At 38.7% G+C, this 22,324-nt stretch overlaps 2 protein-coding genes across 4 annotated transcripts in view; one reads left to right on the top strand and one right to left on the bottom strand.

Moving 5' to 3' along the window:
• Positions 1–22,324, bottom strand: part of CTNNA1 (catenin alpha 1) — a 198,354-nt gene that overhangs the window by 36,329 nt on the left and 139,701 nt on the right. For both annotated transcript variants that reach the window (XM_064484329.1, XM_031449114.2), the window contains exons 8-9: positions 7,606–7,686; positions 6,253–6,405 (exon numbers count right to left, since the gene is read on the bottom strand). In XM_064484329.1, the coding sequence (XP_064340399.1) occupies positions 6,253–6,405; positions 7,606–7,686 (234 nt within the window). The remainder of the gene's footprint in view (positions 1–6,252; positions 6,406–7,605; positions 7,687–22,324) is intronic.
• LRRTM2 (leucine rich repeat transmembrane neuronal 2) lies at positions 19,108–22,177 on the top strand. 2 transcript variants are annotated; one of them, XM_064484327.1, is made up of 2 exons: positions 19,108–19,580; positions 20,374–22,177. In XM_064484327.1, exons 1-2 carry the CDS (start codon positions 19,577–19,579, stop codon positions 21,471–21,473), a joined length of 1,104 nt encoding a protein of 367 aa, XP_064340397.1. In that variant the 5' UTR covers positions 19,108–19,576; the 3' UTR covers positions 21,474–22,177. The 2 variants fall into 2 exon arrangements, with proteins under 2 accessions (XP_064340397.1, XP_010980380.1); XM_010982078.3 differs by having other exon boundaries at positions 19,927–22,177.

Genomic DNA, 22,324 nt, shown 5'->3' with positions numbered 1-22,324 from the left:
CATGTGTAGTTTACCACTCAGGTGATACTGTAATCATTTCCATTTCCATGTTATTATATGGACCACTTAAAAAGTTCCCTATCTCAGTCTAACCTCCTGAATAGTCTATCAGTAAAGCCAGGAAGGATGCATGTCTAAACATTAGTCCCTCAGCTCTTCTGGTGAGGAAACAGGAGAGCCTACACTCTTTTCTGAAGCAGGGCCAGAGCTGGGCAGAGTGCTTCCTTAATCATTCCTACCAATGTTCCAAAAGAAAAGAATCTCGATGCTCCTTGAGAACAAAATTCACCCATCACCTTCACTTGACCATACCAAAATCTGACTAGGTGGTTAAGTTCAGCCAAAAAAGCTTATTTCGGGTCAAGGTGTTAAAACAGTACATGCAAGACATTTTCTTCTTGCAGAGGCCCACACATCTGAATTTAAAGACCCTTGAAAATGTGAGAAAAACTAAGCTCAATATGCTAAGGAAATCCTTCTGGAATCCAAGGTCAGCACTCTCCCTCAAGAACACCTGCCTGCTTTAGTGCAAACATCCTACAAGTCCTGGAAAATTGAAGCTTCATTTAATTTGCCATTTGCAAGAATTTCAGCTTACAGTATTTTACAGAGGCAATGAGAAAATATCCAAGATGTTACAGGTAGATCGTATAAGGTCAATGTTTAATTCAAATGCTCCTTACAGAGGCTTCTTCAAGGCCACTTTACTGCATATTATCAGCACATCACAGAATAAAAGTTATAATGCAGATCATTCAATTTGCAGTTAAAATATACATTTCAATCCAATAAAGCCATACTCTATGAAGTCCTGGATAATGGGAAATGCTTGGGGTGGGGTGGGGGGCCCAAGTAATGATAATCCAGTTCAAAATCATACCAGTTACATTTACTTTTTGGTTCTTAATTCACAAGGCAATGAACAAAATACTATCTTACTGTAGCAAGTTCATTATAATAAAAGGCCCATTTCAATACACTGGGGCTGAGCAGAAAGGGGTACTAAATGATACATAGTCTTTATAGGCAAGATTTTGTGAAATGTGTTTTTCCTATTTCATTCTCAATTCGTGAAATTGAAAAAAGACCTAGAAGAGAGCAAAATTAGAAAGGGAAAACAGATTGTGCTTTAGCTATTAAGCTGCTCACAGCAAAGGAGGTAGGCAAAGAATGAAGCAATTAAAGGACACATGGGTGTTGCATTACTGACAAAAAGGTTAGTATTTCTGACAGAAAATAATTTTTTTCACCTCAATACACTAAACTGAAGAGCAACATAAAGAAATCATTAACTTGATATGGGCGAGTCAAGTATAAAAGGTGTTACCGTTACCATGAGGCACAGCCATGCCCTTTCATACACAGGTGACAGAAAAGCCCTCACTGCTAGTTCCAGAAGAAAATGAAGAGAAGTGACACCCAGATTACTAATACTGACCCTCAACTCCTGTTCCCCACTCAGAGGCCTACTCACTACCTCTATATACCCTTCGCATGAAAAACGGGGATTCAAGACCACGTGGGGAGGTAATGGACCCCACTGACAACAACAGTCAGAGGCAGTCAGAGGTCCTAGCCAGACCCTGAGAAATTAAGAGCAGCCTCACAGCAAACACTGTTATTTGCTTTCCCAAGTAAAATCACAGTCATTTAATAAGGATCCAAAAGGCAGCAGGCACCACATAGCCTTCCAAACACTGCATCCACACAGAGGGAACAAAGAAATTCACTTCTGCGTATAAAACCTGAAGAGTCAGTAGGTGGTTTTTATTCTTGAAACTAATTTTGTATTTCCATAATGTGGTATACAGAGAAGGCACCATAAAAGGTTTCCATTTCTAAGTGGATGTTATCCTTAATACTATTCAGAAACTAGAAATACACTTACCCCAAATTAAATGAACTTTTTATACTACTTTTTTTTTTGGCTTGGGCATGGGGTGGGGGAGCAAGAAAAAAATTAAGAGATTCATAGCTAGCTGAACAGCTAACTATATACAAAGATCTGTGCCATCAAGAGAATGAATTCTTGTGGCAAGCTGAAAGGTTCTACCCTATGCTTTGTCTTAGACAATATTTTTTAAACATCATATTGGATAAAAGGAGAAGAGATAATGCTTATCTTTTTTTTTTTTTTTTAAAGAAAGAAATGACATTAAGTTTGGAAGGGTCTGTCAATAAGAGCAATGCCAGCAACAGCCCTGACAAGGACAGAACACTAGACTGAATCTAGGAAGTTTATACTAGGTAAATGTCAAAACCACAGAGAGAGCCAAACAACCAATTGCACACACACAGACCAGAATGAAGTAGATGGGACTGAGCAGCAGCACCTCCGGAGGCAAAACCCTGGGTCTGGCTGACTATGAGCACAGTGGGAAGGACACGGTGAAGTCACTGCCCAAAAGGATAAAGCCAACGGAAGCCTTGGTAGCTCCATCTGAATCCACCTGCCCCTGAAGCAGGAGTTCAATAAAGGCTGCCACTTGAGTGGTGAGCACTCAGAGAAGAGGGAGACCGAAGAGAGCCTCTAAAATACCTGAGGAAATCATCTAGACCACTGCTGTCCAACAGAAGTACAATGTGAGTCGCGTAAGAATTTTTAAACTTCTCAGTAGTCACATCAAGAGGTGAAATTAGAAAAAATATTTAATCTCAAGATAATACATTTCAACATGTAATCAATAAAAAAGTTAATAAAATATTTTACAATCTTTTTCTATACCACACCTTTGAAATCAAATCAGGGATGTATTCTGCACTTACAGCTCCTCTCAATTCACTCGTGTGTAGAAGTAAAAAGATGGACAGGTACAGTTCTGGAGAAGGAGACTGTGGCTCCCCATTCCTAACAACCAGAGAATTCCCCCAGTGGAATGTGCTGCCTCTGGAAGAAGGGACTTTCCCACTACAGAAGGAGTCCAAGAAAGGCTAACTGTCAATACATGGATATTAAACAGGTTATTTACATACCATAGGGAGAATCAATGAATTCTATAAGAATCACTCACTACAAAGAGAAGGACCCAAGTGCCTGGAGAGAACAGAAAACCTGGCTCCTGAGGGGCAAACCTCCAGGTAAAGGTAAAACTCAAATAATGCAGGGAGCACCAGATAAGACAACTGGTAAATCACTGGATAAATGGCTACAAACAGGATCTAGATAAAGCTGTAGGAAACAAATCTGCCCTGTCTAACTAACCTCTTGTATGTGGTATTTATGGCTAGGTAGCAAACTAGCTGAAAACCATGCATTCCACATACCTTCAAGATGGGGAGATGCTGAATAATAAAGAATATCTGGTCTTTGTCCTGGATTCCTGGGAGGGAACTTCTAAATCCTTGAAAGGTTTCAGTAGTGATAGGAAGGGCTTTCTTATTCATCATTTATGCTGATGAAGTAATTCCTGGTGAGCCCCTATACATGCTAGGTTAATGAGATGACTGAGGATGGGCAGGCCACTAGGCCAAACATGTGATTGGAGGAATGGGAGCTTTCAGGAAAGCCCAAGGTCTGGGGAAGAAAGATTCTATCAATCATACCTACATAATGAAATCTCAATAAAAACTCTGGACACTGAAACTCAGTGTAGCTTCTGACTGAACCACCAACGTGCCAGGAGGGTGATGTGCCTTGATTTCATGGAGAGAGGGCAGGACACTCTGTCTCTGAAACCTTCCCACACTTCACCATATGTGTCTCTTAATTTGGCTAGTCCTGATTTGTATCCTTTACAATAAAATGCAATCATAAGTATAGTACTCTCCTGAGTTCTATGAGTTGTTCTATCAAATTACTGAACATGAAGTGGGCCATGGGAACCCTCCAAATTTGGAGTCAGCTGGTCAGAAGTGCAAGTGGACTGGGGACCCTCTAACTTACAGCTGGCATCTACACTGAGGGCATCATGTCCTTTACCTGTGGGGTCTGTGCTAATTGCAGGTGGTTAGTGGCAGAAATGTACTGTAGTATTTTAGGAAGACAAACATATCTGGCAGAATTCTCAGTGGCTGAAGAATCTGAGACCTTCCTTTCTGCCAGAGGCCTATTACCACCAGCCCTTCTCAACTTTCACACAACACTCTTCCTTCCTCTAAAGCTCCAGGAAAATTGGCAAATGGCCCCTGAAACAAAAGTTGGCCTGTAGACATTTACTCTGCTTAAGAGGGGGAACTAATGAAAAGAAAGCAAGAAGTCAAGAGACTAACAAAGCGATTACAAGTCTTTTACCTTTGCTTAAAACAACTCTCACTCATTCAGTGTTTTATTATAATACAAAAGTACTAGTGTGGGGAGAAGCCTTGTCACTGAACAAAGTTCTACCTCAAATTAGGAATTTCAGGCTTCTACAACACTTTAAATTTCCTTTTCATGCACAGAGGCAATTACATATCCTAGTATCTCTATTACCATAAATGTAATTTAACTGTGTGCAGGATGGTACTACAAAGCCTTTGGTTATGGCTCAAGCAATGAAAAGTCCTGTGTCACTTAATATGTACATATTATGTGTGGAGGATGATGGGGGTGGAGGGCATAGAAAGGGGAGAGAGGTGAGAAAGGAGTCAGAACTGAGCTGCCACAAGGAAACTCTGAACTCTAAGGGGCCCTTGGTTAGTTCAGAATGAAATAAAAAGTATAAGCATGGACAAAGTTCCTGGAGCAAGGTCTCCAAAGCCATGAGGTCCACTGAGTGCTTCTCATTGGGCATAAGGCTTCCACTATGCCAGTAAGCTTGAGCGGCACAGCCCTCGTGGGAGGGATACACGTTACTTAACCTTTCTAAGCCTCAGTCTCCTTACCTGAGAAATGTGGAAAGTACACTGTATCTGCATATACATGGTACACAGTAGGGGCTCAGCCAGTGTCAGTTATGTTGGATAGAGAGGCTGAAGACTGCACAGCAGGTCCTTATAAAGGGCCCTCCAGCTGCAGTACAGACAAGGGCTCCCCTGTGAGGTTTAGCCTGCCATGTCCTTTCAGACAGCCCTACCCATGACATTACTGCTACCTGTTACCCAAGGCAGTGTCTGTGCTTCCTGCCTCACAGGCACACTTTCTAATATGTAGTCTACTTACAAGAGGCTGGCTTCCTGAAGACAATCTTGTACATTATACCTCATGAAGTCATGTGACTTTTGTGAACAAAGTTATACTGAATGGAGACACAAAATGAAACTCTTCTGATTTTAATTCCAAATGGCAGAATCATTACCTCGAATAGCAGACTGACCTAAGTATTTTGTACATTATTAATTCAGGTCAAAGTAACGCTTAATGTTCAAAGAAAACTAGATGTAAAACTAGTAATACATTTAATGTGATTACTACTGTTTTCCTAGAATAGTTTTATGGTACTAACCTGGCCTAATGTCACTATAAATCCAATGAACAAGACACACATTTTACATAAAAGGCTCATTTTCTGTTCATATATAATAACCAACAATAGTCTACAGAATATCTTTTCCAAATATTAGATGTTTTACATTAAGGTTTAAAAAAATCAAATAACTTGCATATATGCTTACCAAGTATCAAATTTTTAAAATAAAGTAATAATGAATAAATTAAACAGTAACATGATTTCAGTAGTCAGAAGGTAGGAGCAAGCCTTACTCACTTGGAAATTAAATAGCAATTCACTCTTTCTTCCTGTTACCTAATAAACCAACCACTAACATACACATTTCTACTGTTCAAACATATCTAATTAGCAACGTGTTAGGGCTCAGTTTCTTCAATTTTAAAACAAGACGACTGGGCTGAGTCTGTGTCTAAGGCAAAGAGTTGAGCACTTGACACACATCATCTCTTTTAGACCTCAAAATAATCCCTAGATAGTCATCATTATTATCCTTTTACAGATTAAAAAATGAGAATTCAGAGGGGTTCAGTAATTTACCAGGATGCAGGCAGTATGACTCCTGAGCTCCAACTTCTAGCCATTACTTTCTATAGGGTGTTCTAAATGTAAGCATGTCATGTTCTATCTTTATCTGCATTTACATTAAGTAGAGATATTAAGTTTCCAGGACAGGGACTATCTATATTTAACCATGTGCATAATTAATGTAAACTGACTAAAACCATAGTTTTGGATAGATATTAAATAATAATGAAAGACTTTTGCCTTATACTTATTGTATGTTACATGAACCCCACACTTTTCAGCTGATTAAATAATATGATTAAAAATCACCACACTCCGCCAAGTTACCCACAGTTAATAAAACTACTAATACACTTACCTCAATCAATTTGTTGGCATGTTCACGGAAAACTTGGGCATACTCTTTAACTTCTTTCTCATTTCCATTCTTTGCAGCTTCAATCAATACTAAAAGTGGAACGTTGGTTTCCAGAAATGAATCTGAAACATGGTCCATGACAGCTTTGCGAAGCTAATAATTAAATTGTAAAAATTTGATTTTATTTCTACCAAGAAGCTAGATTGCTTTTTTCTCGTCTACTTTTAAATGTAATAAAAGCTCATGACAGTATGGCTGCACTTATATGAGGACCCTTGTGTAAGCCATGCAGTTACATAATCCGCAACACAAGAAACACGATTGTAGAGATAATAGCTTATACTACAGTTACAGCATTTCAGCAACAGAATCTCAGTCTTCAAAACAAAATCCTTTTTTCTTGGGAATTACAAAACTAAAGCTTGTATCTGAAAGGAATAATACAAAACTGAACAGAAAACAGCTCTGGGTTGAACTGGCACATAGCCTTGGTATTAATATATATAATTAGCCTAATTGGCTAAATAAAAATGAGAAAGGAAGAAAAAAGCACTTTCTGGTTCATCTGAACAGGGTTAGCACATTATGAAGCTTAAACTACAAGGTTATCTTTATAACCATTTCTGATACCACTTTACCAAAAGGAAAATGAATAGATACATTCCATCTTTAATTTTGCTTTATGTCAGACATGAACAATAAGATGTTTCTCCACTAAGACTGGAAATTGTCTGCATGGTTGTTAAATTTCTTTTTAAGTCTTAATGAATTGTTTCACAAATTCAACCCTACTTTTTTTTAAAGACTAAAACTCAATTTGATTCCAAAATTTTAATGGGATTATTTACCATTAAATGAAGAGACAGACCCTCTGTATTTACTAACTGGGCAATCTGAGCCCCCCACATACCTCTATACCCACCATATTTGTACTGGACACGCACTTCCACCAAGGATCAAAGGGAACTGTGAGTGCGTGAACAGAATGTGCTAAGTCAAAATAGGAACTGCGACTTCTGCCTCTGTGTCTAAGTTAACATCACAAGATCCTGCAGGGTACTTTCACAGGTCCCCAAGTCATTTTAAATTGATTTTCTTACCTGAACATCCTTTTCACACTAGAGCTAATTTATTCAGTCCATTCCAGTGGGACTATATTATTCCAGGTCCCCAAGAGATTTTATTAGCCATTTAGAAGCTTATTAGCAACAAAACGAACAGAGATAGTCAGTTCCCTGTAAAAATTCATTCTTTGCCCCAATAAAGAATATGGGCCCAATATTTCTTGGGATTTTAACCAAAACAACAAAATTGAGAATTCAGGAAAGCAACTGGCACTTTCTACCAGCTTACCTGTCTACGCAAGTCTCTGGTCTTCTTGGTCATTTTATCTATTGCAGAATTGAGTGCATCGCTTCTTTCTTTACGCCCAGCCTGGGAAACAAGGAAAGAGATGCACATTTTAGTAACTTACAAGGAAATCTAATGATAATCAATAGCTATATTCAAATCAACATTGAGAAATCCATTTTTTTAGCATAAAGTTGGGAAATACATGGGGAAGGGGGAGCACCTTGTGGCTTTGTTCATAAAAATCTAATCTTACAACTCTTAGGCTCTATATTATCTTAGAATAGAAAGTAAGAGTTTTGCCAAAATAAGAGAAGCCAAGCGACAAGACTTTTGCTTAAAGTTCTACTTGAAAAATTAAATCTGTATTTTAATTCAATGTTCAGCATACAACAATTTCATTAGTGAACCAGCTCTCCTTGAACTGCAAGCAAGAACAGGTTACACCTGATTTTGATGAACTCTGAGATATGAAGAATGTCCAAATGTGAAAGATGGCACTTGGCACTAAAACAATGTGGAAAAGCAGGTTTTAAAACTAAGATGTACCATGATGGATCAGAGTTAGTAATGTATATTGTACAGCTCAAATAAGAATGCTTCTTTGTAAGATTACTTCAGCTGTATTCTTAAAAGTCTAGGCTAAGCTTAATGCAATTGTATTACACAGAAAAGAACATAGCCACTTGAAGAGAAGTATGTAAATCAACATTTCTTCAGATGTTAGGGTATTGACTGGACATTTACCCTGGGGAACAGTCTAAGCAGAATCAAAATAGATGGTAGTTGAAAGAAAAGGGACAAAGGTAGTTATCCCAGATAGAGCTAGCTACACGTGCTTAGAAATACCTACTAAGATATCAGCTAGGTTAAACTATGAAGTATATTAAAAGTTTTTCCTAAAAAATGCCCAGTCAACAAATATGGCTCTTTCTGTAAAACATGTAGTAACCACAGAAGAAATACAAATGGACAAAGGAATTTAACTCAGTGCTCCTCTACCCGTGGGTGCCCTCGAGACACTCTGGTATGGATATGCCTTCAGCACCTAAGTCAGCAAAGCAGGTGAAAAGCCAGGGATGAGGAGATGTGGTTACATGTTTTCTGAGTGCTTTTTAATGTATATTTGTTACTCAATTTCTCTCTTATGCCCCATCTGTTAAGTAGGGACAATGACACTTGTTCCTCTGTCCCCATCTCTGGAATGTTAGGAGAAAAGGAAGGAATACTGAAAAATATACGTTATTTAGCAGAGGACAGAAAGGAGACAAAAGAGGATGTAAGGATATTAAGAGATGAAATATAAGTGATAAGCTGATATAGTCACTATCAAATCTGGTCAGGGTCACATCCCTTACCTTTCCCGCCAACAGTTCTGTAACATTAGTGGGTACAAGAAAAAAAAAAGAGAGAGAGTCTCAACAAAAACCGATCAGGTATAAGAACTTCTATCTATCGGAGTAAACTGTGATTTATTCATGGACATCACTAGGAAAAGAACTTGACAAGTATAATTGGTTACTGACAAACTCAAAGATCAAAATACCAGAATCTAACGTAAAGGTGGCCAAAATTGAATAATTTAAAAAAAAAAATTAAACTGACCTCATAAGTAATCCTTAGAACAAGAAAGTCTTGGCACATTCCATGACATCCAAGCACTCAACCCTAAGTAAACCCAGTAAAACTTATTATTTCTAGCCACGTTTTGGGGGGTATTTTTAAGAGATCATTTATTCCAGAAAATATCTGTTATCTGAAACCCAAAAAGTTGGGCTAAATGACCTCATGAGGACCTAATCCCCTACAACCCTCAAATGACCAGAAATGTCCTCAATTTGGGTAGGAGGATTTAATTAGAAAGTTATATAAAAGCAAATCCTTATACTTGACTTCTGAGGGACTTCCATTCACACGGCAAAATTCACTTTAAGATGCAACACACAACATGAATCTGTTAATTCTTTGTGAAACTACCCTAAAAATCAATTTATCTTTCGTGTTACTTTAGGAAGTAGAGGCTTATGCCTCATTAATCAGGAGGGGGTAGTTTAGAAGCAGTTATTTACTAAAGCTTTTAGGTTATACTAGACAGACCACCTTTTAAATCAAAGCATCCCTTAAAAAAAAAAAAACAGTCCAAATAGCAAGTTAATGGTTCCAATCATTTAAAATATAACAGGAATGAGCACACACACATACACACACATACAAACTTAGAAATAAGCTTGATGAAAGGAGAAAGCTTACTGATCTGTAAAACAAGCCCTTACTTCTCTTTGAAATTAAACCTGTCATGATTTTTTACTTCTAGTTTTAGCTAGGCCAAAGTAAAGTTGCTCAATGAATCTTTAAAATAAGTGACTTTTGCCTCCCACCTAATTAGACTCTACTCACCACTAACCAGAGAGACCACCTAGGCTCACTCAATTTTGATATGTATGTCCCTGCTAAGCAGTGATAAAGAGCTTTCTAAGAAAGAGATAAGGCAAGTTTGGGGTTTCAACATAAAGCTTCTCCTCAATAAGTAAGTATCAGCTGAGCTGAGGAGAGGCGAAGGTTATTAGCCGGGGCTGCCTCCAAGCAACACAGTTCTGGCTGAGACCATGGAAGGGCTTTCAAAACCCATCTTTAAGAGAAGTGTGAAGAAGCCATTCCACACTCCTGCGTGGACAAACTTCCAGTTATTTAAACACACTCTTTACTGAGCATCTACTCTGCATCCATTGGAGTAGGCAGGCGTAGCCATAATCCTTCTCTCAGAGGGTTTCTAACCTGAGATAAATTAATTCAGAGCAATACCAAATTCAGTAAGACTCCATACTGTGCTGGGCCTGATGGGAGTTCTGAATGACATAACAGTGGGTCAGAGTAGTACGTAAGTTATGTAGGAAATTATATTTAAGTTTGGCACTGACTTTTTTTTTTTTTTAAGCATGAAGAACTAGAATTTCCTGGAGGATTTTATCCATTTTGGTGGTGATCTCTGAACGAAGAAACATTTTCTTTTCTCCTACAACTCCCTCACCCACCCATACCTCTGCCATAATGCTGTGGACAGTGTGTCTCAATGCTGTGGATGGTGCATATGTCCACCAACTCCCTGCCTACATCTTACCACTTCTCCATTCCTTGACTCCATCCAACTCTTCCATTTGGGAAAGAATGAAATATGTCCCTGGCACTGCTGGTGGTATCTTAAGGAGCATCTTAGTCCCTAGAAATAATGTGACAAAGGTTCTGAGGTCCTACAAAAGACTACTCAACCTGAAAGGTAACAGCACAAAATAAGCACAATGCTTCCAGGGAAAAAAAGAGTGAAAACTTCCACAGTACTTCCAGGGAAAAAAAGTGCTCTAATTTGAAGGCTCTACATGATCTCTTCAGGGTTCTGCTGCCAGACGCTTCCTTCTCCTCTAATTCTGCACACCCGCCCTGCTGGATCCCAGCCTTTCCCGTTATTTCAATGCCTATGGTGACTCTCCTATCTTCCACACTATGAACCATTCACAAACATTGTAATTCTTCAGACATGACATGCTCTCTCTCACCTACATGGAATACTCTCCCTCCTTTCTTCTAACTCCTATCCATCCTTTTAGATGCGTCATCACACCTTCTTGTTGAAGTTTCCTTTGGCCACCCTCAACCCTAAGTTCCAGTCAGGTGTCCCTCTGGGGTGTCTCCACAGCACCTCGTGCTTCCCCTCACAGCCATTCTCAAATCATACCCTGGGATACCTGCTGATATGAACAAATGAGAAACTAGTGACCAGTTAGACATGTTTAAAAATCATAGGACTCAGTGTGTCATCTATGTGACATTATCAGTCTCCTGCTTTCTTGATATTAGTGAAAATATAGGCTTTTAAAATAACTTCAAATACTGCTTCTGTTTTTACTGTAATCTAAAGGAAGGCTGGATAGAGTAGCAGAGGAAGGTAAAATCCGAAGGTTCAACCCTGAGACATTTAAGACCTATTTAAAAGAAAACAACAAGTTCTGATATATTTAATGGGAAGGTCTAACTCGATACAATGCCTCCATCAGCCATGAGAAAATTAAAATAAAAAAAACTAAGAATCATGATATTCTACAAGACTCAAGTCAGAATGGGCAACTGAAGCCTCCTTCCCCCAAACACAATGAAAGAGAGAGAAAAGAACGGAGCAGCATTGTCACTTCCAGGTTCTAAAGGGGAAAATGAGGGTTGTCATCCACAGAATAGAGGCCTTCAGGCAAAGCGGGGGTAAGGAACTTTAGAATGGACGTGATATCTAAGGTGTTGCTGGAAGGCTTTAGGGAAGAATAGGGTCTCTAATAGTAAAGAGACTCTTTAAGAAAAATGTTTGAAAACTAAAGGAGACTAGCACCCAGTAAAGAGTCAATTCATGTCTTCCTATGTAGAATTGAAAGTTTAGCTGTGGGCTGGGCAATACATTATCATGCAATATACATTTAGTGAGTAACATGAGAAACAATTTGACCCTGGTTGTTCTACCTGGTCCACACACAACTGATGGGCTCTCCATAAGCTGAACATGTGACAAGAGTCATTGGGAGCCTCAGGCAAAGACTATGTAGCTTAATAACAGAATATAATGGTTATATAGACATGCATTCCCAAATTCCTTTCAAACCTTAAAAGTTGCAAAGACAGAAGTTTCTAGTTTGCCTAATGTTACCTATTTCATCCTAAAAATTAAAAAACTAGGTAGGGAACTCCAGGGTCATATACTATCACCCCACTTTCTTTCCCTTTCCCCTAAAAGAGAACGGAAGCTTAGAAATGAGCTTTACTGGTTTGTCTGGGTATTTTCTCAGATGACAACCAGCCTTGCTTACTCCCTTCAGATTTTTCTCGGCTCCATGCTGCATTACACCTGAAAATTTGTCTATCAGTTTTAATAAGCTTAGGTATTTTCAACTCTGGCACACATGGCAGAATACAGCTTTCGATGTTTTTCCAACGGTTAACATTCCACGATGGCCTAACTATGCCACATGCAGTTATGTAGCTGCTATAACACAGAACTATTATTAAGTGAACCGCAATGAATATGTTGTGCCTTTCCACCAAATCCTAGAGGATCAGAATGAGTGTATAAACTATTCCTTTCTCTTCCTGGGGAAAACAATAACAAAATCCATGGTGGAGAAAAGTTAGAGAGCCAATACTAAGAGGGTCCTGGCATAAACTGAAGCATGTAGCTGAGATGCTTCAATCTCTTTTTGAGACACCAGGTCTCTTCTTCTTAAAAAAGATAATCATCTATTTGTTAAACAGCAACTGCATAGTAAGTTGAGATGTTCTCAGATGCACAAACAGGTATATAAAGCAAATAGGTATACAAACTAAGTATAGGTCATAAAATAAGACCTTAATTTTGAAGATACTAATAATCCAGGAAAAGAGAGAAAATGATTCAACTGGGAAGGTATTTCAGAAGGATTTTAAAAGTTCAGTTAACTGATAAAAATCAGGCTAAGATTTATAATAAACCAGGGAACTTCTCTGGTTTCTATGTTGATTAAAAAAAACAAGAAAACCTTTCTAAAGGTCTTTGATAATCTATTCCCTGCTAAAGATAAAGGGAATCCTTGTTTACTGAAGATTCTATAAATCTCATGTTCACCAACTGGAGCTTCATATTTACCATAATACAGCAAGTGTGTGTCTTTTAATATTAAGAAAGATTCTCATCAGTTCTGCCATTCATTAAAATTAAGTATACATAGCAAAAACCACAAAACTGTCTAAAGACAAATGACTAATGGGAAAAAAATTTGTAAAATATTTGGCAAACAAAATTAATTTAACAAGCAAAAATGTCTTACAAATCTTTATGGAAATGACCAATTTTAGGAGTGGGAAGTGGGAATGAGTGAAATACACAATCTACAGAAAAGAACAAATATAACCATATACCTATATACAAAATGATGGCTCAGTCTCATAATTAAAGAACAAATCAAAGAGAGCATTTTTCACCTACCAGAGTCACAGATATTTTATAAATTTTGCTAGCTTTCCAATACAGAGGCGGGAAGGAGTGCACACTTACAGACTACTGGAGGAAGCATAAAATGGTTTAAAAGTTTCTGGAAGGCAATGAGGCAATGCCTATCCATTTTAAATATACATCCCCTATAATCCAGCAATTTGCTGCTAGGAACTTACCTTAAATATAAACTTGCCTAAGGAAGCAAAGATATTAAAAGAACATTCATTTTACACTGTCTGCAAAAGCCAAAAGCCTCAAAACAAACTACATGTCCATAAAGTATAGTATAGCTATACATGCGTAAAGCTATGAAGCCTTAAGATACACACACACACGTGGGGAAAAACTATGAAGCCATTAAACAGAGAGAGAGACACAAACACACACACACACACACACACACACACACACACACACACACACAAGAAGTGGAACAGAATCAGCTCCCATGGGAGTTCAAGCTTAGCAAGTCACTTTTCAGCAATACGGGGTCAGTATCTCCACAGCAACTATAATGTTGACGTGCAGCTATAAGCCATTCCTTCTAAAAGTCATCTTATTCTCTTTGGGCTGAATTTTTGTCATTGATTTTCACTGCATTGAATGTTCAATTTTTTTTTTTTTTTTGCACGCGTTAAGTACATGTTGCCATCTCTAGCCCAGAGCACACTAAGAGGGTTCTCAGGGAATGACTTCAGCAACCAAGACTGCTATCATCTAGCCAATATACATGCAAATTCATTCTTTTAAATTTAGCCAGTTGGGTCAAAGAATTCACTAAAATTAAAAGAGATTCTTCAAGTAAACATGAATAGATAGCTTAACTCCTAGTCCTATCCTATACAAATGGCTTTTGTATAACCTGTGACCATCTATTCAGATAGGAGGAAACTTGTCTAAATAGAAAGCTACTCGAAAAGTAGAAAGGGAGAAGCAGGAAGGACAAATCCAAACTTGGCTCTATTTCAGAATAAAAAACGAAGCCTGCCACGCAGAGGGTGCGGGAAACATGAACATGATGAAGTCGCTGGCAGGTAAGAATAAGAAAAGCACTTGGCAATATAAATTTCCATCGATCTATGCATTAATCAAGACTTCAGGTAAGTTCTGTTTGGTCTGGATTGGTCTGATGTCTACAATAGGTGAAATAAAAGATCTTCATGGTTTAAATGTACCTCTGCTCAAACTTCTATTAAGATTTTCCCTCACCTAATGTCCAACTAAGGTGCTTAATCTTCTAGTGCCGGGCACAGAATACAATGCTAGCACAACAGAATTAGGCTGTCACGTGACCCTAATCCTCCCACCGCTGCCTCCACCCCACTACCCCCAACAGCAACAACTGCCAAAAAGCACATGCCTCCAAAACTAGATGAAGAAATCCTAAACTTTGTTAAGTTGTAGCATCAAAAGGAACACAACTCATCATCACCAGTATAAGCATCACTCCTTCCTACTGCTTTCTCAGTCATGCTTACTAAAGAAAACAAAAGGACTTTTAAAAACAAAATCAGTAGAGGGCAAGGACAGGAACATGGATCCAGTGAAAAATAGGGATTCTGTACGCCTAATGTGGACAGTCTACTTTTCAAAAGGCTTTTGAAAGAAAGATTCTCAGTAACACAGATACTTATTTACATTCAACAGTGGTCCCTCCCTCCCCCCGTGATTTCAACATGACTCTAAGAGCCTATAATTTTGAATGCTCTCAGACCCTCCGGCTCTACCTGGGACAATCAACTACTCTTTAGCCCACCTCTAACACGATAGGTTGGTAAGGCCATCAATTCTTACATATTCTGTCTGTCTCTCTCAGATAGGCTCTGTTTCTTGGAAAGATAACAAGCTAATGTTTAGCACTAAGCCCCAGTAGTTTTTCCTCTTTTTCAAAGAGCAAATTAAAAAAATTTAAAATAGACAATCTTTACCTCCAAATATATGCATGCTTGAAAGCAGTAAACAACTCTAGAACTGATCATTATCCTCTCCCATCCTTCTTTCCTCCTGCCTCCAAAAACAGGAGAGTAAAACCCACTTACTCTGATACAGGTCTTGATACAATAGAGGCTCAAGTATGTGGCTGTCAACTAAGAACCCTAAAAGGTTCTCAGCAGGGGATATACTCAAACCCACAAAATCTAGGACCTCTACCCTAAAAACTGCTATCACTTTTTGATAAATATGAGGAGATTCTCCAAATAGCAATGGTCAAAACTGGTAGCAACAAGGTTTATTTTGACAATCTTCTCCACAGCACCTCTGTGCAACACCTCTGGGTGCCGAGGCATTAAAATTTTTGGAGTCAGGTATGATTAAAGAAACAGTCATTTTAGCATAAAGCAAAATCAAACTCCCTGTCTACCACAAAAAAATAGAAGACTTCATGTTATATTATCTATACATCTGTTTCTTCAAGTGGGAAAATAATTTTCCCTAATCAGCAACATATATTAAAAGCAAACTTTCATGCAGAGTAATGCAGATAACTACAACACCTAAGCCCTGCTGCTTGGCTCACTTAATTTGCTTAAGACCATTTCCAGAGAGGACAGACAGGTTAGATTTTACTTCTCCTTTGCCTTGTCATGAACAACTAAAGCAGCAAAAATTGAAACAGATGATATGAAGAGCACCTTCCAGAGGTTGTATTGCCACTTTAATTAAGTCAAAGGCGTATGTACGCAGAATAAAGCTGCTCTAAAATGAAACCAAGAAAAAGTTTCATTCAGAAAGAACATGGGTTTCTTTTTAGTCCTTTTAGCTAAAGAAAGATAAAGATTCAAAAATGATACAAAATTCCATCAATGGAAACTGTATAATTCACCAATTTTAAGACAAACACTATGTCTTCTTTGATTCCACAGACTATAAACCTTTTGAACCCAAAGAGAGGGCAAGTGGGCTGGTGGCCTAGAGGAACTGTGCTCTGAGTACTGTGATACAGCAGGCTTTACTGCCCACATCTCCAGATGCACCGAAAAATAATTACTCTTGATTGCATTGGTGCTTTTCTGGGCAATTTCCCTTGCCCACAAATCTGTTATAATAGTACTGGGATAATATAATTTAAGGATTTTCCATTTGTTAGTATGTAAGAAGTAGGCCAAGCAGACAAGAGAGCAAAAAAGGAACAAACAGTCTAGGGGGAGGGAAATGCTTTTCCTTCTAAATTTTCATATACAACTCATTCTTAATCATGATTGTTCTAATCCAATTGATTCTAACGCTTTTCTCCTCGTGGATCTAATGTGGTTACTTCAGGGAAGAATTTAATCCAGCTCCTACTGCCTCTCAAAGGCTTTTTTCATCAGAGGGTGGCTAACTTCAATAAGAGCAAGGACAATAAATACATAAATACATAAATACATACATACATACATACATACATACATATATACATAAATAACAGAAACCACCCTTATCAGACTTCCCTCTTTGGAAGTTTTCAGAGCAAGTTCCTACAGAACAGTAACTCTGAAACCTAGGGTCACAGATTCTATAAGAATTGGATTATTTTCTATCTACAGAAAAAGGCACTAGCAACAAAATTCTACAAGCCAATTTTGGACCTAGGATAAGAACTTCTAGCCTATAGAGAGACAGCCTTCAGAAAGGATCGAGGTCATTGGGGGAGTAGCATCCTTGAAGTCTAAAACAGGACTTCTCTCTCCCTTCCTTAACCAGTAAGCAGGAAAGCAGTGGGGATACAAGTCCCTGAGAATAAGGGGTTCTACTCATGGGCAACTTCGGCTTGGGGACTTCTCTTCGGCCTGGGGAAGTGGTCTTAGAACTGCACTGCAGTGTAAGACTCTGCCTGTCAAATTTTCCTTCCTCTCTCCTTTCAGAAGTGTCAGATACGCTCTGTGGTCTAAAGATGCTATAGACCTCAGAGTATTTCTGCTGTCTTCTCTCTCCCTTTACACTTCCCAGGCATTTTCCCCAAGAAATTCTTAAACTTCTAATCCTATCACAGGGTCTACTTCTAGGAAAAGCCAAACTACACACCTGAATTTGCTGCCATTTCCACAGAGCCCTGAGGGAGGCACCCTGGAGTCTTCTAGTCCTCACTCCAGTGTCATATTCCAATACAAACTACACCCCTTAAGATAATCACTTCTTAGACTTGCCCAGAGGGATGAAGCCACTGGAAGCCAAGAGGCTGGTGATGTTCTGGTTTCACAGACGCCATGGGTAGTTTTGAGATTTCTGCCTACAGGTCTGAGACAAGAACCACTAAGGGTTAAGAGCCAATGGTATGGGAGAAACAGCATGGAGCGCCAAATCAAAATGTCAGATGTATACAGGCCTTACTTTTGTCAGGCCTGAAAATATAACTCTGACTCATGCCAGAAGTATCTTTCATGTTTATACAACACTAAACATGGAACTGTACATTCATGACCAAACTCTGAAAAGTGACACTGTTAGACAGGGATTAGATAGTGTTAGGTCAAGTTAAAAACAGCCAAAGCAAAAATCCCATTCCTAAGTGTAAGTGATCTTTTGTACCCCCTAGGAAGATTCTAACAACAGTTAGTAAAAGACTCAAAGTCAGTTCTTTAGGGTGCCAGTAGGCTCTTTTAAGTGTGCAAATACTCTATTGTTTGAGGGCCACAATGCCCCAAACTCAGTATCAGCTGAGGCTTTTAGTTGAAGGAGTGGGTGAGATTCTGAGATAAATATAAGAGATCATGTCAGAATCCAGTCATGCTGTGTCACCTGTCCTAAATCATTTCTATTCCACTGTTAACACTTAGGGCATGCAGTATTAAATGGCTGTATCAACCTACCCTTTTCTCCTACTAAGACATTCAAAGATCAAATAGCATTATTTCCTAATCAGCATTGTGATAAAGCATTATTATAAAACAGGACAGGAGAAGAAATCTTTTTAACTAGCTTTCTCCTCATATTTTCAAAAAGCAAAATAATCAAATGTTTCATTTTCCAAGCTTTTTTTTTTTGGCCCTTTATTCTTGGTTTATGATGTTATTAAACTCTTAATGACAAAGAAGCCAAGCTCACTTAGCTAGTTTACCAACACATCTGAAGCAAATCATAGTCATACTTCTATTTTAACCAAGCATGACAACAATGTGATTGACTAGCTTTCCAAACTACCAGAGCAGCAGGCACTACCTTTCACAGGCTGCTGTTAAATCAGCACTTCATAAATCGTGCAGGCTCCTGCCCATTTAGATGATCTCTCTATGCAGAATCGACAGTCTAACACTGGCTCTCCCAAGCATTAAAAAATGATCACTCTGCTAACCCAACTCACTGTTCAGACGGGTCTTCCTGAATGCAGCCTTTATTACAACCTCACTGCTGCTTCCTACACTGAAGGAATACCATGTTTTTAAGTCAGGAGTTCTTCTTTCTCGCTTAATATAATCAGGGGGTCTTACAACGACCCTGATACTGTTACAAAGCACAGTGCTTTATAACAGTAAAGCTTCTGGAAAACCCAAACAAAAGACACGTCACCCGGTGACGTCAGCCTATATACAGTTCTGTGTGGTCGCAGCACATAAGCAAATCCATTCTTGTGCCGTTTCTCGGAAAAGCTTTTCAGTAAATGCACTCATGCTGCTCCAGGAGCTCTTCTCTGCAACAAGCTGCCCATCTGCCATCAACAAGTTAAGACCGAGAGAACTAACGGCTGCAGAAAGGAGAGACTGAAGCTTTGATTAACCAGCTGAGCAGTTAGAGGAAGACAAAATTAATAACTTACATTCAAAACTGATTTAGGTGATCAGAGTGGTCACAGAAAATGAAACCACTGCTTTCGAGAGGAATATCCTAAGGAAAAAACAACTCACCCTGGTGGATTCAATTTTACTAAGAAAGCCTGGGACACAGAAAAACAGGAAACTGCTCAAAGGCTCCTGCATATTAGAGCCTTTTACAGACTCACTGCGTTGAGTCTAACAACCGCGACTGAATGCAGCCTCCAATGTGCTCAGAAGAATGGGTAAGTCCATTTATTTATGTGTTTCGTACAGTCAGCAAGGAATCACACTTAAAAATAATAAGCCACTGATTTCACATTTTATGAGGGAATCACGTCGTTTTTGGATTTTGACGTTTAGGTAAAAGCATATAAATACTGCTGATGACAGGACATGTTTTATGTTCTTTTTTAATGGTTTAAGTTTTGCTCTAGTCATAAAACAAGGTTAGTTTTTCTGCAGCAAATGAAAAATAAGTTACATGCAGTGAAATCTTTTGCCATAATGTTATGCTGTTGTTGTTTTAAGCTCATACGTTCTGCTGAAAAATATCCCATGTTCTTGTTTTTCTTAAACTATATTCTGCAGGCTTACATTTCAAGTGGCCATTAGGGGCCCCTATGCTGGCAGCAATATATGCAATGAGTATGGTTTTAAAAATGCTGCCTGCCCTGGGTATGGCGTGTCCACACAAATGCCGCTGTGAGAAGCTGCTCTTCTACTGCGACTCTCAGGGCTTCCACTCAGTGCCAAACACCACAGACAAGGGCTCTTTGGGCCTGTCCCTGAGGCACAACCACATCACAGAGCTCGAAAGAGATCAATTTGCCAGCTTCAGTCAACTTACCTGGCTCCACTTAGACCACAATCAAATCTCAACAGTAAAAGAAGATGCTTTTCAAGGACTATATAAACTTAAGGAATTAATCTTAAGTTCCAACAAAATATTTTATTTGCCAAACACAACTTTTACCCAACTGATTAACCTGCAAAATTTGGACCTGTCTTTTAATCAGCTGTCATCTCTGCACCCAGAGCTCTTCTATGGCCTCCGGAAGCTGCAGACCTTGCATTTACGGTCCAACTCCCTGCGGACTATCCCAGTACGCCTGTTCTGGGACTGTCGTAGTCTGGAGTTTCTGGATTTGAGCACAAACCGTTTGCGAAGTTTGGCTCGCAATGGATTTGCGGGATTAATCAAACTGAGAGAGCTTCACCTAGAGCACAACCAGCTGACAAAGATTAATTTTGCTCATTTCCTACGGCTAAGCAGTCTGCACACGCTCTTCTTACAATGGAACAAAATTAGCAACTTGACATGTGGGATGGAGTGGACCTGGGGCACTTTGGAAAAGCTAGACCTGACTGGAAATGAAATAAAAGCCATCGACCTGACAGTGTTTGAAACAATGCCTCATCTTAAAATACTCCTCATGGATAACAACAAGTTAAACAGCCTTGATTCCAAGATCTTAAACTCCCTGAGATCCCTCACAACCGTCGGCCTCTCTGGCAATCTGTGGGAATGCAGCCCTCGAATATGTGCTTTGGCCTCCTGGCTGAGCAGTTTCCAAGGTCGGTGGGAGCATTCCATCCTATGCCACAGCCCTGACCACACCCAAGGAGAGGATATACTAGATGCAGTCCATGGATTTCAGCTGTGCTGGAATTTATCAACCACCGTCACTGCCATGGCTACAACTTATAAAGATCCAACCACTGAATATACAAAAAGAATAAGCTCATCAAGTTATCATGTGGGAGACAAAGAAATCCCAACTACTGCAGGCATAGCAGTTACTACTGAGGAACACTTTCCCGAACCAGACAATGCCATCTTCACTCAGCGGGTAATTACAGGAACAATGGCTTTATTGTTTTCTTTCTTTTTTATTATTTTTATAGTGTTCATCTCCAGGAAGTGCTGCCCTCCCACTTTAAGAAGAATTAGGCAGTGCTCAATGATTCAAAACCACAGGCAGCTCCGATCCCAAACACGACTCCATATGTCAAACATGTCAGACCAAGGACCGTATAATGAATATGAACCCACCCATGAAGGACCCTTCATCATCATTAATGGTTATGGACAGTGCAAGTGTCAGCAGCTGCCATACAAAGAATGTGAAGTATAATGTCTACCCATCGTCAAAAATTACATCAGATAAGTAACCTATTTTACATAGTAGGGGCTAAATACATATCTAATTTTTACCAATGGTGACATTAAGCCTAATTTTTCCAAACCAAGTGGAGACTTAAGTTTTTGAAGTGTTGAAGTATTTTTAATTTTTTTTTAATGAAACCGTATTTTAAGTGTTAAATGAAGCAATGCTCACTTTAATTTGCACTCTTGTTGGAAATTCTAAAAATGCTTACTTCAAAATAAGACATTTCATACATGTAATTATATACTATCATGTGTAAACATTTACACTAAGGTCTCCATATGCTAATTTTTTCTACTGAAAACAGTTTGGAAAAAGCAGAAAGAGATATGGATCAATACTTGTTTGATTACTGCTCTCCACCCCAAGTACCACAAATGGCTTGCTGCTTAAAGGAGACTTAGCAAAGTTCTCTTGTATCATAATTTGGTATTTACTCAAACCTAAAATTTACAGCCAGTGTGGGAAGTAGAATTTCATGTATGCAGAAGACTGGTCAATATTAAACACTCTTCTTCCAGAGTTTTTGCCTGTGTTAGTACATATTATCAAAGTCCACATCATGAAATCAGAACTATTTATGTAATTTTAATAAGCTGAGTGACACATTTAAACAATGAATCCAAGTGATTGTGAAAAGATCTCAATACAATGAAATCAATACTAAATAATTCCACTGACTTTGTATCATACATCTCTAGTTTGACTTATAATGGACATGTTGATTTTTGTGGCATTTAGATAATTATTTTAAACTAGTACTAAATTACCATTTTACTAATTAGTTTACTAAATCCTACACTTACATTTATAGGTGA

Source organism: Camelus dromedarius, chromosome 3 (assembly GCF_036321535.1).
Source record: "Camelus dromedarius isolate mCamDro1 chromosome 3, mCamDro1.pat, whole genome shotgun sequence".
NCBI lineage: Eukaryota > Metazoa > Chordata > Mammalia > Artiodactyla > Camelidae > Camelus > Camelus dromedarius.
The sequence above is the reverse complement of the archived record's forward strand: the minus strand, read 5'-3'. Positions and strand labels throughout refer to the sequence as shown.